We start from the raw sequence: 15980 nt of genomic DNA, 5'->3' as shown, positions 1-15980 counted from the left end.
GGGGGGGGGATGTTTTTGGGGGTTAATTCAAGTACGGTTCATCATGTAGTGGGGATTCTCCGGCATTTGCAGGGGAAAATGGAATTTTTAGTGGATGCCGATGGTTGATTCTCCATTTTTATGACGTGGAGATGAATATAAAATGGAAATAGGAAATTAGGAGGAAATAAAATGATTTTTCTGGACGTTTGTACTTGTTTTATCATTAATTTTGAGACGAGTCGGGTGGGAATTAAAATTTATTCTGCCCACTCTCTTGTCATCCTGAGACACTTGTGGCGTGTAATGAGATGACATTTAATTTAAATCCACCCTCGTGCATTTTCGAGCGTAGGTAAATGTTGCGAGACTGACGCATTTCGTCGACATTCAGATATAATAAAAAATTCAAGAAGAAGAATATAGAATGAACCCTGGACGCGGTAAATTTATCGCGCGGTTAGAGAATGCCCCGGTGTTGGGGAAAAATGTTTAGCCGATTAGTCAGACTTCCGCCGAAGAAAGCGGTTGTATCGTTTCCCGTTTTATTTCCAGAATGCTATTTACCGGAGTCGATCGAAGGTCTGAAAATTGTCGGGGGTAATTCCAAGGTCGAAGTACCTGAGAGAAAAAAAAAATGCCTTGACTCCGGCGATTTTTTATGACACTCGGTGAAATACGGGGGACAAATTCGTGTCCGACGGGGGAAAAAAAATGAAAAAAAAAAAAGAAGAAGCCCCAGAATTTACCCCAGTCTGTTATCTCAGCTGGAAACATTGGACTCCATCGTAAAACATTTTTCCATCCGTATCGGGTGAATAGATGATAAGTGCGGATTGATACAGCCGGTTATAAAATGGCGGGGCTATAACTCCGGGTATCGGGTGCCGTCGGATCAACGAAACACGGTACCAACGACTCCAGCATCCACCTTTTGCATCTCTCATTCTCGTACATTACGCCGTTTATCCGCGGCACGCGTACCTCTGGCGTTAATTGAACGTCCCACCGATTGCTAAGTAGTAACTGCAATATAAATTAAACGTACGATATTTATCGAGCACTCGTTCGGCCCCGGTGGTCTCAATCCACCCCGAGTTTTTCGGTTAAGATTCCCTGGTAATTACAAAAAATTAATATCATATTGGTAATAAGAGGGTAATAGATCTCGGAAAATTGAGATGTTACCCGACGCCTGAAGTGTTCTCTATTAATTTTTTAATAATAAAATATCAATATTATGGATAATTAAAGACGATGGATGAAGTACGGGACAATTAGATTTTTTTTTGTTTATTATTGAGAAATTCAGAGACTCCATTTTTTTTTATTAAAAATCAAACGGAAATTTCAAAACGGAGGGGTTGACAAAATGGAGAATTTGAGTTTCAAATACACTAGGTCGTAACGCGGGAAATTACACCGAAAAAAAAATAATTACTTTCACCAAGTGAATTTACTCATTACAAGATTAATATACAGTTGCAAATAGAATTTTCGCGCTTGAATTGCGTAATTTTGAAGTAAAAATAAATGAAATAAAAATGATTTGATGAGAATAAAAATGGTGTGAGCTATTCCATGGAGTTTTTTAAACGGTCGATGTTATCGAGAGCAATTACTCGGCTTTAAACTCAAGTATCGAGGAAAGATAGGAATAAACGTGAATGATGAATGTCCAAGTGTTGCTCGCCGACACACAAATGTTTCAAGTGCCTCGACACATTTGACGTATTCAAACGCCTCCAAAGCGTGAATAACGAGCCAACTTGATAGACTAAATACACAGGTGATCAAAGAGGGCGTAGTGCACTATTTTTATCTGTTAATTCCTCACCTACCAGTTGAAAATTTGATTAATAGTCACAATAAAGCGTCGGGGTGATTGAATTAACGGCTCGTCCGGTGTGCGTTATAGAGTTAACGTTATATCATAACGGCTGGTGAAATGCCGGACCGTCCGCCCGGTGAAAATTTATTCGCATTCATTCAGTCCTCGAAATGGAATAAAAAGTAAAAATACACTCCGAGCACAGGGGATACACGCACTCACGGAATTTTAATCCACGAGTGTACCTCGTGTCACTGGGCGTACATTTACGGACAATTAAACTCTTCCGCTCTCTCAATCTCCATTATGCAGGATGAAAAATATTGCCGCGAAAAAATGCCCGTTTAAAATCCTTCAAAACTCTAGAAGAAGACACGACAATTACTGACTCTCTAAAAAAAAAATAATTTTTTCATTTTTCGTGTTATCAATCGTGAGTGGATCACGCGATTTTCACTTAATTACATGCAACACGGTCTTAAGAAAAATAATTACCAATTTTATCATGAATTAACCCAGAACACGTGCTTTATTACCAGATCCATGGACACCGTTGACTCTGCGGTTACACTCCAACGCCTGAAGTATCCACATCTTCTCAAACCACGGGTGGTTACGCTAATTAAACCATAATTATGTATACAAAGGTGGTTAATCGAATTATCGCGTTGACCGAGCGTATTAAGTGGTCACGTAAGATAATTTGGCAACATCGCAGTCGCCATGATGCCTCTGTTGTAGGATTTTCGGGGCGTTGGGTTAGAAATATCCAGAGGGATGAGGAGGTGCATGGGAGGAAGAAGGGAACCGTATGCTAGACTGCTGTGCTAGCCACCATCTCCCTCTTCCTCATATTCCCCTTGGCCAAACCAAGAAAAAAAAAAAATAGAGGAGGGGGAGGGGGACTAAAAAACGAAACCATGGATTTTGTGCACTGTTGAGTTTCAGCTTCGGCTCTAGACTGCTGCGTCCCTCGTTCCACCGGTTGAAAAGAGACTCTTGCTGGTTTTATCTCGTTTTAATGCATATTGCCAGTGGTTTGGATCTTCTCACTTCAGCCCCAGGGAAGACCTGGGGATTCTGGGAGTTTTTAGTACCCCCCCTGCCTCATTGTTGTGTAAATGTGGACCAATGGCGCCGCTAGACGGGGCACTACTCACTTTTAGATGCTAATATTGGGGGGGGGATAACAGCTTTTTGGTGGAATTCCGAGGGTTTGGGAAGTTTGTTGTTAAGGCTTTCGGTGAACAGACACTTTTCAGGGGATTGAAAGCTTCCTATATAAGCGCCATTGCTCTAGTTTTATCCGGGAAATTATAATGGCGGTTGCCATGTTTTTTCATTGTACTATTTTTGCGAGTGAAGTTTTTGATTCAACTCTACGATTTTTATCTCTCAGGGATCTCCAGTTATTTTGAGAGAAAATTGTTTTCAATGGGTAATTGGGGGATGTGGGGGACTTGTCTTTATTTTCTCAGTACAACATGAGAGCGCTGTCTAGCGGACAATCCTTCAACCCGGATGACTCCCCTCTCCTTGAACTTTATGACCACGCCGACCTAGAGCCTGTCCCCCACCTCCAGATGCTCCCACTCCAAAACGACAAACGAGCCAGACCGCAAAGGCGTAGCCTTTACGATCCTCACACAGTAGTATCACCTAATAATGACTCTCATAAATGTCACGATAAAATCAACAATGGCGATATATCGCTGGCCGTTACGCATAATGAAAGATGCAGAGGAGTTTTAATGAAGTGCAATCAAAACAAATCATAGAGCTGCGTGTGCCCTGGGTCGTGAACAAGGTCATTAACTTTAGCATTCATTATTACGCGGATGATTAGACGCTGTGCTTGGCTTAATAGATAACGATCTACACGATTACTCGTACTTCAACCTATCGATGCAGGATGTAAACAAACTGCTTGCCATTTTCTGCCTATTGACTCAATGTTTATGTTTACATGAAGTCTCGGAGGATGGGGGTAAAAAAGAACATACTCCACTGTCTATTGGAGGATTGTTTACGTTTGGGTGAAGTCGATGAAGTGGAGCGATAAAGCGGTGAATAAAAACACAGGGAGGAGGAAAAATAAACAGAAATTTGAAAGTTATGGGAGGAGCATCAAAATATATAACTCCAAGTGTCTTTTTTCAACAATTTCATAGCTCAGGTTGAGGTCTGATTGCAGGAAGGAAGCAGTTAGGCCCGGTTGGAGTCGTTAAGCCAAGTTTACGAGGTGTTACCGGTGAGCGCAACCTGTAAATCTCGAGTCACCGGGTACGGGCGCGTGCCAGTGGCGGCCGCCCTTGGCGAACCGACGATGATAGAGAAGGGGTAATGGGGTTACGTAACCCAGGCGAGGAGCCTGTAGAGGTAAGACTACACATTCACCCCGACTCACGCCTTTATGGATCGTAAATGTCTTCGTTTACAGCCAATAAAGATCCTTCCCTATTGCTTTGACGGTGTAACCCGGCAACATCAATCTGACCAGTTTAGGGAGTCACTTTACGGCCCAATAAAAATTGCCTATTTGTTTTGCATTGAATCAATCAATTTGGAAATTTTAGTGATCCAATGATCAGCCGTGGAATTGATGGGTGAGAAAATTTTTCGACTGATCCGATCCGACGGTCGAGTGCACAGGGACGGCCCGCCGGAAGGACGTTACGACGAGTGAGGTGTAGTACCGTCGATAAAAACAAACCATAAACAGCCATGACGTACGATCATCGAACCTGGTGGAGGCACAACGAACCCGCTAGTGGGGGTCACCGTAAATAAACCTGAGGACCTATCGGGAGTCGGTAATGTAGAGATCATGGATTCTATTGTGATGTAGTGCTGCCACCGGTCGACCGAATGGATCATTAAGTTAAAGTAGTTCCTCGCGCAGGACTACATCATTTACTCCAGCCTTTAAAGGCCAATTCGTTAGAACGGCGGCAAACTTTTCAAACTGCTTTCTCATTCATGAGAGATGAGATGAAAGTACTTGGTGAAGTGGGAGTTTTTTGATGGAACACCAGTGTGTTTGATTAATTAATTTTTATGGGACATTGAGGTGAGTTGTTTTTTTTTTTTGCCTCCTAACGAGTAGAGGATCCTGCGGCCACTGATACCCGCCCCCTGGCCACGCCCACTGATCCGACGAGAGAGTGGGCAGCCATAACTAAGGAAAATGTCGTTAACTCTGTTAGATGGCGCTACTGACACTTTATTATTTCAATGAATGGACGGGATTGTTATCAGTTCACCTGATGATCGTTTTAACTTCAACACAAACATGTGGAGCTCACAATTGATACGTCCATGAGGATACCTAAGGGCGACTCTCCTCTTTCGGAAAATATTTTTTTCCAACTCCGTTATGCATGACAGTTCGACCATGCTCTCGATTGCAAGATACTCATGTACCTTTTTGCTATGAATAATTTAATTATACTCGTTTGAATACAATGGAACTGGGACCTATTCAGTGCAGAAACGTCTAGCGATTCCTCTCGGTGAAAAAAAAAATTCACAATGCGCTGAGGAAAGAAGTCGTAAGGATCCGGGTTTTTCTCAGGATCGAAGACGTTTATGTATTAATCAACAACCAGCAATGGCTGAAGGACTGTAAATAATTTTACCCCGATTTTTTTTTCAACTTCTTAATTGCGCAAATGTACGAAAATGGGCAGTGGGTGCTCGTGACGGGAATATCCACCAAGGATCAACCAAACACGGGTGAGCAAAATATTTTTCCAATGTATCACTCTACCTCTTTCGCTCGTCCTTTCGCACGAGTTTCGCATTAATCCGATGGTTCTTCTACCCAGTGGCTTCATGATCTTGGTGACTTATAAGATACCAAGCACCAAGTTTAGGTCGAACAGGATCTCCTCTCGTAATAACCGAATGGCATGTGGTCTATTTGGTTTTTCGCGGGACAGTGGAAGGAGTCCTGAGATCCATCGAGGTTAAATCATCAGGATTGGTGATTGCTGAGACGAGAATCAGCCGCCGGCGCACCAGACAAACGAGAATTACAGCTATTACGTGCGAATGAACGCTCTTAGATCGTTGAGTCTTTTGCCCAGTGGCTATGTGCGATCCGCGGCTTGTGCCCTATCGATTCCCCGCTATTCTGATGTACATGTGCATATATATACCTTAAACAGGGTTGTTATCTTCGGAATGGCCTGTTACCGAAGATTGCACCAGGTGATCACCAGATGCTGATGCCATTTTATTGAGACGAGTTGGTTCTTCCAGGGAGATGTGTCAATTACCAATGGATGAGACACTCCGGAATTTTATTCTCTCAGTTGATTCACGTGACGGATGGCAATGTCAAATTGCTCAGCGATTTCACTTACGGATTCCAATTTTTATATTGAATTTCGGTTTTTTTTTTTAGACCGCCGGTGTGGAATAACTTGGAATGGTGATCATTCCACTGTCCCAACCCGGAAGATCCCGTGAATTGTGTCATGCCAACTTCGTCAATTTCCATAAACGCTACGCTATGGAATCGTTCTCCGTCTGCACAAGATCACACGGAGATTGAAACTCAAGGGATTTATATAGTTATCGCGATGGCACTGCCGTTTCTCGTATGCTCGCACAATGTCTCCACCGACCTGGAAACTCTACTCCACGATTTATCACATTGCGTTTATGAATGTTGTCTTCGGGACTAAGAATAGGAATGGCGTGACAGGCGGGTAATAAATAAAAAAGAAAATATTTAACCAGATTTTCGAGGCTCACAAATACCAGTGGTTTGAATTTTTTTTTTTTTCTTTCAACTAGTATCTCTCGTCACTCTTCACTCGCGACTCGTATGAAGAACCGACGGCAACTGTCGTTATTTCTCAAAACATCTGGCCGCGGGAGAAATTTTTCGGCGATGAGTGACAAAAAGAAAACAAAAATAGGGAAAATAGAGAGTGGAAAAAAAGGGAAAGTGCGGATAATCTACTGGACCTTTTTTTATGGCCGATGGGTGCATTGAGATTCTTTTTTTTTTCGACGTTTACGGTCAAGGGGAATCTGAGAATTGGCTATGAAAATTTCTCTTTACCTGCAGTGCATCCTGACGGGTAGTTTCTCGAAAGAGCCATCGTAAAACAGTCCCTGGTATTTCCTCGATGCGAAGGGTAGCAATGAGCATCGTAAAAAAGTCCGACGTTTCACTTTTTGCCTCCCCACCCTTGTGCACCAATCCCCAGAGGTTTGGGTAGTGCGGAAAGAAATGAAATAAAGAAACCAGAGTTGAAGTCACGGGTGTGAGTTTTTGTGCGTTGCGTGATGCGGATGTACTTGATCTTGCGGAGAGATCGCGAGGAATGATCGTAAATTTGATAAACGAATCGTGCAGCGTTGATTAATGTCCCTTCAGCGACTCGCGGCCACTTGAATTTTTCTGGCACAAGTGTGGGAAGAAAACAACAACAATCCTGGAAAAGCCGAAAAAAATCTTCAAGCCAAATCCCTTCACCACTTGATCAAAGATATTCGGAATGATTTTCGTTCAATGACTAGAACGTCTTCCCCCAGAAATTGAAAAGAAATTCGAAATTCCCATGAACCCTAAGCGAATTATAACTCCATTTACCCGACGGTGAACACGGCATACTGTATCAAACCCATGCATCAAGCTGACGTGGATTGGTCAAGGGAGCGCAATTTACCCCCCGCTGAAAGTCCATACCTCTACGCACTATAATTCGTTGTTTATTCTCGATGCTATTTATTTATCGAGGCAGGCTGTCATGGAGCCGCCGGCAAATATGGAAAAAGAAAGCACTGATCCATCTATCCCGTACACTTGGAGTGCAAAGAGCTCTCACCCCTCTGCATCTCGAAAGATATCTTTCGACGGTATATCTAATGAGGCTAAACCGCGCGCGAGCGTGTACCTTCATAATTCCCCAAGTTATTCCATTCGCGTGCGCAAGCACGCTCTCGTTTAACACGTACCTAAAAAGAGATAGTTCTCTCTGGCCGACGGTTCGTTATACGTTTAACGCTGAAATTCTGTAGATTCGTGATTCAACTGGGACTTGACTACTCGCTTCTACTTGATTACCTCGAGTTGAGTCTTTCCGTTTTTGTCTGACCGCAACCGCAAGTGCTAAGTTTAAAAAACTCGAGTGATACTGCGGTCTGTACAGTATCTTCAATTCAAGGCCATGAATTTGTCTAGAACCCTTTGAACCCTTTGTTTAACCCTTGATTTGACCGCAGTTTAACCTCTGAAGACTTTATTTAGAGGTCAATAATCGAGGGATTTGACCTTCAAATACTACTGTTTAAACTTGTTGTGAGGGTGATAGATTGGGTGACATTGCTGAAGGACAAATTGACGGTTTGACTATCTTGAAGGTCAAAGTATTTGAAGGTCAAAGGGGGGCTTGATTAATAGTATAAGTTTGAATGACTCACCTTAATATAGCTGTGTACATTGTGGTGCTAGCAGTGGATGGTGTTGATTGGCATTTGGGTGATCAGGGGGGCTCCGGTGAAGGGCGTACCCCTAGTTACCCCCGTCGGGTCCTCCACCCCCTTGTTGATGGGCAACGGCCGCTGCTGCTGCTGCTTTTTGCGCTTGTGCCTGCTTCTCCTGCTCATTCAATTCTTTGATCGCCTGGATCTCCTTCTTCAGCTTCATTCGGCGATTTTGAAACCAAATTTTTATTTGTCTTTCCGTCAAGCACAGCGCATGCGCCATCTCGATCCGCCTCCGCCTTGTGAGGTAGTGATTCGTGTGAAATTCTTTCTCCAGCTCCAGTGTTTGATAACGGGTGTACGTCTGACGGCCACGTCGACGCAAGCCATTTGCACCTGGAGCAAATTTTTCAGGGAGCATTAGTTACGAATGATAAGTACATCGCCACTTTTTTTTTTCTCTCATTGAAATTTTTTTTTATGGAACTGGTATATAACAGCGTCCACCGACAAGTTTTGAAATTAATTGGCCTTCGAATTCCAGTCGTGTACGAGCCAAAAATAATTGACGCACCAAAACTGGAAGCTTAATCTGCCACCGTTGAATACCAATTCGCGATAACGAATGGCTAATTAAGAACATCAATTAACGAGGAATTCGCATCAAAAGAATGTAACGATTCTTATAAATTAGAGTGAGGGATGGCGATGGAAATGAGGGAATAGGGGAAGAAAGAAAAAAAATCGTGCAGGGAAAAAAGCCAGAGTGCAGCCGAAATATGGAGTTGGGGTTGAGGAAAATCCAGTGGCTGGGATATAGGGAGTTGAACAGCCACTTGGGTGCTGTAGTGGAATAAGACCCGTCGGGGGGCGCAAGTTCGCCTTATCGGCCGTTACTGCCTCGTAAAACGCTCGTTTCACCTCTATACTGGCATTGCTTTTCCCCTGTCTCACTTTCCTACAATATCCACCCTGAAGACGCTGTTGGCTTCACAGTAACACGTACTTGCCACTTCCCACTTGCTACTTGCCATTTGCCATTTGCCATTTGCCACTTGGCATCTTGAATTTTGTCCTTTACCCCCAAAAAAATTATCTCAATTCTCAATAAATACAAAACTATTTGTTCATCGAGTTGACATGCAATGACTCCAATATTTTCTGAGGACAACATAATGAAGAATTTATTTATTCTCAATGACAAAAATAATCCCATCCCTCGAAAATACCATAAACCAACAAATATCACACGAATTAAGCCCATTAACCATCGACATGATAAACCGTCGGCGAAATCGAGTCATAAAATTCCCAGCGACTGAAAAAAAAAATACAACAAGCCAGGGCTAGATGATGAACAATTGGATGGACGTAAACGTGACTGGTCCGGATGATTCGTGATTGCGATGCCAAACCGTTTCTCTCCAAAATTTTCGCTCACACCCACACGAGAATTATTCCCCCGCAATAAACGCGTCATATTTACAATCCTATCACCGACAACTATCTGTTATTGGCAGCGGTGTGGGTTAAAAAAAATACATACCGGAGAAAATAGTGAAGTTTGTATCATGTTTATTATCGCGACGTAATCAACTGGACCTGGCGCCCAACTCGTATCCCTCATCTGGGGCTTTTCCTCCAGCCATTCTACTCATTCTCTATTCTACCACTGGTTGGCTGCCATGATTCTCATTCCAAGTTGTCATGCCCCGGTGTTCCTCGGGGGTGGTGGGGCCTCGAGTTATGGGCCAACGTTTATAAGGGTTATTTGTCAACCCCCCCGGTTATACTCTTTTCCTAGAAGCACCTCCCGAGGGCCACGTGCTATAGACTTTACGTATAAATAAAGGAGGAGGGCTTCCCCCAATTAAGCCACCCCCATACGTCTCGGTAAAGTAGAAAATGTGACAGAACGGGAAGATCATTTTTTCTCATAATGGCGCTTCATTTCTTCGTCTCCATTTTTTTCTCCAAAAAAACCCACGCACACGTGAATTTTCAATTAATTCCCCAATATTTATTTATTATAAATTCAGAAAATTATGGGGATAAGACCTTGAAAAATAAATACGGGTGGGTGTTTAACCGGGGGATGGACTAAATTTAATGGTAAGTTCAGTAAAAGGGTGAGAGGGGGTGGGATGGGGTGGGATGGGGTGGGATGGAGTGGGATGGAATGCGAAGGGTAAGAAAATGGTGTGTAGGAGGTACCCAGTACATCCAGGGAAAATATTCCCTGCCTCCCGGGCATTTCTTGAGAAATACCGGGAGCTTTTTCAAACCCTCACACCCCCGGAATATCTCTGGGGGATGAAGCATTCTCACACGCAATTGCATAAGAAATTTTCTAATTCTTCTCTCAGTTATTTATTACCCTTCGGTTCGATCTTGGGGTTTGGAAAGTAGTACGGGGAATCCCCGGCTGCTGCCAAGTTTAATAAGAACAGCCAATACGCTGATTGCTACTGCCTTCAGTATAACTCTCACAATTCGCAAAAAATATCCCTCTGGCTTCCCGGGGATGACTGCGAGTCAAACGGGCCCGCGATCATATGCGAGAACCAATCAAATCAGGGTAAGTGAATTGCTCAGAGAAAACCCGATTCACCGCAAGGAATTTATCTTCGGGATCGGAATTGTTGAAGCTTTCTCAGGGTTATTGTGCAGAGAACATGCATCATTTGAGGAGTACCAATTTGCAAGGAACGTCGAAGAAGGGGGGAGAAAGGGATGGAGGGGATGAACGGATAGAATTGATGAAGATTTTTGGGTGAATGCACTGATAAAGCCGTCGATCACTCTAACCCCAGACATGATTCCCCACCAGAGACATCGCATTCTTTTAAACATCAAACCGGAAGTAGTCGACCTGCCCCTGAGAAGAGTCTCCCGTTCTTGTATTTCGCACGAGTGGGTGTTCCATTTCACGTATTTATGGTGGACTTCGTCATCCCCCGGAAAACCCAAAACACCCTCACCCCATCGCATTTCTCACCTCCCAAGAGCTTTAAAGCTCTGTACGCCTTCATTTCGCTCGTTAACCAGCCACCATATTTCCTATTACCTAACCCGAGTTATTAATTAGATGTGACTAATGGCATCCAGCTGTGGCACAAGACAGCGTTTTCCCTCTTTTCCCGATTTTTTTTCAGTTTTTTCCGTATCAACTGGAAAGTTTCTTCGTGTTACTTTCCATCTTTCCTGGCAACCCTCGGGCTTTAAAATGAAAGGAGGAAGAAAAGGGCGAGGTGGAGGGAATGGAGGCTGTAACTCACGCCCCCGAGAGGATTACCTCGGCCCCCCCTCCGGGGGGGTGGAACGGGGGGAACAAGGGGGGGTGTACTGGCAACTTGAGCTACGGGCTATGTAGTCTTTCTGCGTAGCTACGCGTTTCTCATACCAAATGTCTCCGACCCGTACTTGCGTATACTTTGGCCCCACGTTTCACTTGTATATTGCAGTTGTATTGCCGTGGGGACAGAAATACCGGGAAAGGGGTTCAGTTCTTCCAGAGTTTACGGGTAATAAGACAGGGGAGAGGAATTATCGCAATTAGGGAGAGATTCGGGAATGGCATTAATTGAGATTAAAAGTTGAATGAGGAATTTGGATTTTTTTTTTACTGGGGTGTTACGAATTTTTGGGACTGAGTGGAAATATTGGGGAAATGAAGTTGAGGATTTTTTGGGTTCGTTGGGTCTGATGTGATTCGAAAGTTTTTTTTTTATTGTCCCGCGTAAAATTAATGATAATTTATTTTTTTTCGGCAAGTGTAGGTATCAGGGAGCCATTTTTTTTTTTGAGAAAAATTTTTGAAAATCATCGCGGTGTGGGCTGGAATAATTATTTGTTGAAGAAAGTAGAAATCTTGATATTGTGTGCAGCAATTACCGATTATACGGAATTTCCACGTTTTATGGCGTCAGGGGAATAATTCGCCTTAATTTTTTGGGCCCGACCGGATGATTTTGCGATCGTGGGAATGATGGCATGGGGAAAAGCTCCGGAGGGCAAATCGAGCCTCGAAGTTACGTGACGTGAGCAAGAATGTCGCCGATCGCCGAGGGTTTGCCTTAAGAAGAACGAATGTAACTCCTGAATAAGATATCGCCTCTGCCTTCCTCTTTTCCCTGAAACCCCAAGATTTTAAATCTGAATTCAGTTTAAATCCCCAAACAGCCCCTCTCGCATGAAAAAAACATGAAAAACAATTTTTGAAAAAAAAAAAAACCCGACAATTATCAGATTTTCATCTGAAATTTTCATTGTCCCCCGGAAAATCGAAAAGCGGACATGACATTCCATCTCAAACCCCGAATTAAAATTCCCCCATCGACAAAAACAGGAAAACAAGTCATTATCAAAAGAGTCCCAGTCCCAAATATATTTCGAAAAATCCCAAACCGACGCGTTGAAGTCCCCCAAAAAAAAACCCCCAGAGGATTGGGCCCCGAGGTTAAAAAAAAACGTCGAGACGGTCAGATGGCATGCAAAAGAGGCTTTTTTCCCCTCCCAACTTGCAAGCCGGTTGTAAGGCGACACCTCGCTCCACCAAATCTCCTTTTACCCCACCCTACCCCCCTCCGACCCCCCCTTTACCATCCTATTGCGATGATTTCCCACTCGGAGTATCGGGAATCGTTTTATTTCAACTTTTTTCTCCCTTTTTTTTCTTATTTTTCCCCCTCGCAAAATTTTAGATTCACCGCACGACCCACCGTACACAGCCTCACGAATCTCCTCAGGGTAGGAGAAGGGGGGAGGGGGAGGAGGGGGTTAACAAAACATGGCACGGCAGTTCGATACGCAGGTGGGCAAAACCACCACCCCCTTGACACCCCCCGTAACGAAACCAAATCGTTCGTCTTACTTACTCTGGGTTCACGTGAGGGGACAAGGGGGCCTGGGGGTGGACGGGGGTCTGGTGAAGAGGGAAAGAAGGGGGGGTATAACACACACGTAAGATGGTGGAGGGAAAAGAAGACACGGCAGTGGACATGCACGCATATACGAGGAACGAGCGAATGATATACTTCGGTCACGGAACGGACACGATCCGGGGCCCAACCTTCCTCGGGGCCATATATCAGCGTCCCAAAAGGAATTCCAGAATATATTTTACGTATGGTTTATTGTCGCCTCGTGTTTTATAATGTTAATGCCTCGGGGAGTGGGAGGAATTCAATGTTTTTTCATTTTCCTGGGTGATGGAAAAATATTATTCTTTTTTCAATCATGATCTCATACTAAATTTTAATTTTAGAATCAAAATTATTATGTTGATATAATCCCATGAATCATCGTGGGGAAACAATTATTATAATTGAAATACTAAATGATGAAATAATAATATCATTGCAATAAAATTTGATTCGAATTCTGATGAAGAAAAATGAAAAATATTTATGCATGTATTTTTTTTTTTAAGTATTTTGGAAAAAAATATTGCGGTGCATTTCTTTGTTATTTTCCGTCATTTTTTGTTGTATGTTAAATTTGACTGGATCGAAAAAGCTCTAAATACCCATAATTTAGCGGAGAGTACGAGAAAATTATGGAGAAGAGTTTATGAAGGTCAAATGCATTGAGTATGACCAACACGGTGTTTTCATGGCATTTATTCCGATGAGATAATGTACGTAAATGCATAATGTATACACGTTCGACGTCTGCGTTCTCGAGTAATGACTTAACTTGTACCAGTTAACAAGTATCAGCCAGATGATTTGATAATTCACTGCGCGGTACGTGTGATGAGACATTGAATCCAATGGAGAGGAAAAAAAAAAAAAAATCATCAATCAAGCTCTCAACTTTCTAATCGTCCCCTCATTTGGTGGCTCGTTTGCCCTATTGCTAGAGAGTGTGTTAAGGGCAGGACCTGGGGACCCCCTGGGCCCCGACGGGCCCCAATCGGTCCCAATGCGCTTGACCGGGTGGTGGGGAGAGCCGGTTCCCAACCCGAGACGACGCCATCACGCGTTCAACTGCGAGAGATTATTATTACTTCAAGTGGCAACGGAAATTTCAATTTTTGGGACTTTTTGGAAATTGAAAAAAATATTTTACACGTTTTTATTCTCATGGGAGAATAACAGAATGACGAAAAAAAAATTCGGTACATTTTTTGATGAATGTGGTTTCCACATTCAGTTATTATAAATAAATAATTGAATTTATGGAAATTGAAATTAAAATTGGGACCCTCAATTTTTATGGAGAATTTAAAATCAATTTAAAAAATCGTTAATTAACAATTTAAAATGAATAATTAAAAAGTAAACAAAATATTTCTGAATATTTCATAAAGATTGTTATTCCCCTCGAATTAATTATTATTGCAAAAAAAAAATAATCGGAATGAAATCACGATTTTAAATGAAAAAAATTGAATTATTATTTTTTGTCTCTAATGACTCATTACACGTACAATTAAATCCCTCGAAACAATTTCATTCCCCGGAATATTTCAATCACTATCGATACCACCTAAAGAGAAACACCGAAGTTTATTCGCAAACGGCGCTCGTTAATAAACGCCACAGAATGAAAAGAAAGAACGTGCAGAAAGGAGAACTTGAATAAACAAAAAGAAAAGCAAAAAAAAAAGAAAAAAAAAAATCTCCACAGCCCCCCATTACTCAAACATGCTCTGTACCATAGTGTGGGTGTACGTGCTGTTCGCAGATGCAGATGTGCAGAATCGGTATGACTGTGTGTAAATACCCATCTACGTACACGTCTGCCCACATTTGTGGTGCTATCCCTTTCTTTCGCTCGAGCCTCATGATTATTCCGCTCCGTGCGAAAATAATAATGAACTCTCATAAATATCCAGTCAAAAGTTTTTGGCTCGAACTAGTTCCGCTACTTCATTCCCCGATCTTCTATATATTCGAGGGAAAATAGTGGGGTAGATCTGCGATGATACGCGCCAGGTAGCTGCCAAAAATGTTTTGGTGGGTAACTTTTTGGATATTTAAACAGCAAATCCCGGTCAGGGACGAGTCTTCTTCATTTTCTATTCAAATTCACCCCATTGTTGCTAAAATATGTATAAACTTTTGCTAGATTCTCACACATTGAAAAATCGGAAATGGAAAATCGGAAAAGTTTTGGATTGAGTGAGGGAAAGTGCCAGAAATACGTACACGGTGAAAATATTTGAACAGGACACGACGAGAAGACGATGGTGGATGGTTCATTGGGACCGGAGAAGATGGAGGTGGACCTTTTGGGAGGGATGGGTGAGAAGGAAGCTGGGGGGAGGGCTCAACCGCAGGACCGGTGTTGGAATAAATATGTTGTGCGGTCGACCACGAGCAAGACCTTTCCACATGGCTCACTTAATTCACTTTATACTTTCAAACAATCATCCGGCAACAGAATTTGAATCATAGAATATTGCTGGGTTGAAACTCCGTGCCTTAGGTTATTACCGTAATGGAATTAGCATGGGTTTTTTCCCAGAATTTATAGTCTTCGCAGAACCGAGGGTCAAATGGGTAAAATACGTGAATAAACTATTTTTTTTATCCAATTTTCAATGCCTGCAGATGTAAAAATTAATTTTCAACAATATTCACTTTCGATATCAATTTAAACTCCAATTTTTCTCTCATTACATGAGTTCTTTTTCTTCAGGCACGATTACCTGATGATTAACCAATTAAACAATCATAAATGATTGTTTCAATTCCAACAATTACAAATAAATATTGAACAG

At 42.5% G+C, this 15980-nt stretch overlaps 1 protein-coding gene across 3 annotated transcripts in view; it reads right to left on the bottom strand.

Moving 5' to 3' along the window:
- The window catches only part of LOC105269305 (homeotic protein ultrabithorax), a 79163-nt gene that overhangs the window by 6262 nt on the left and 56921 nt on the right, over positions 1-15980 (bottom strand). For 2 of the 3 annotated variants that reach the window (XM_011309440.1, XM_011309443.1), the window contains one exon: positions 8249-8647. In XM_011309440.1, the coding sequence (XP_011307742.1) occupies positions 8340-8647 (308 nt within the window). In that variant the 3' untranslated portion in view covers positions 8249-8339. Of the gene's footprint in view, positions 1-7181; positions 7261-8248; positions 8648-15980 lie in introns of those variants that run through there. The other variant, XM_011309441.1, reaches the window with a different exon arrangement.

Source organism: Fopius arisanus, unplaced genomic scaffold, assembly GCF_000806365.1.
Source record: "Fopius arisanus strain USDA-PBARC FA_bdor unplaced genomic scaffold, ASM80636v1 scaffold00067, whole genome shotgun sequence".
NCBI classification, from domain to species: Eukaryota; Metazoa; Arthropoda; class Insecta; order Hymenoptera; family Braconidae; genus Fopius; species Fopius arisanus.
The sequence above is the reverse complement of the archived record's forward strand: the minus strand, read 5'-3'. Positions and strand labels throughout refer to the sequence as shown.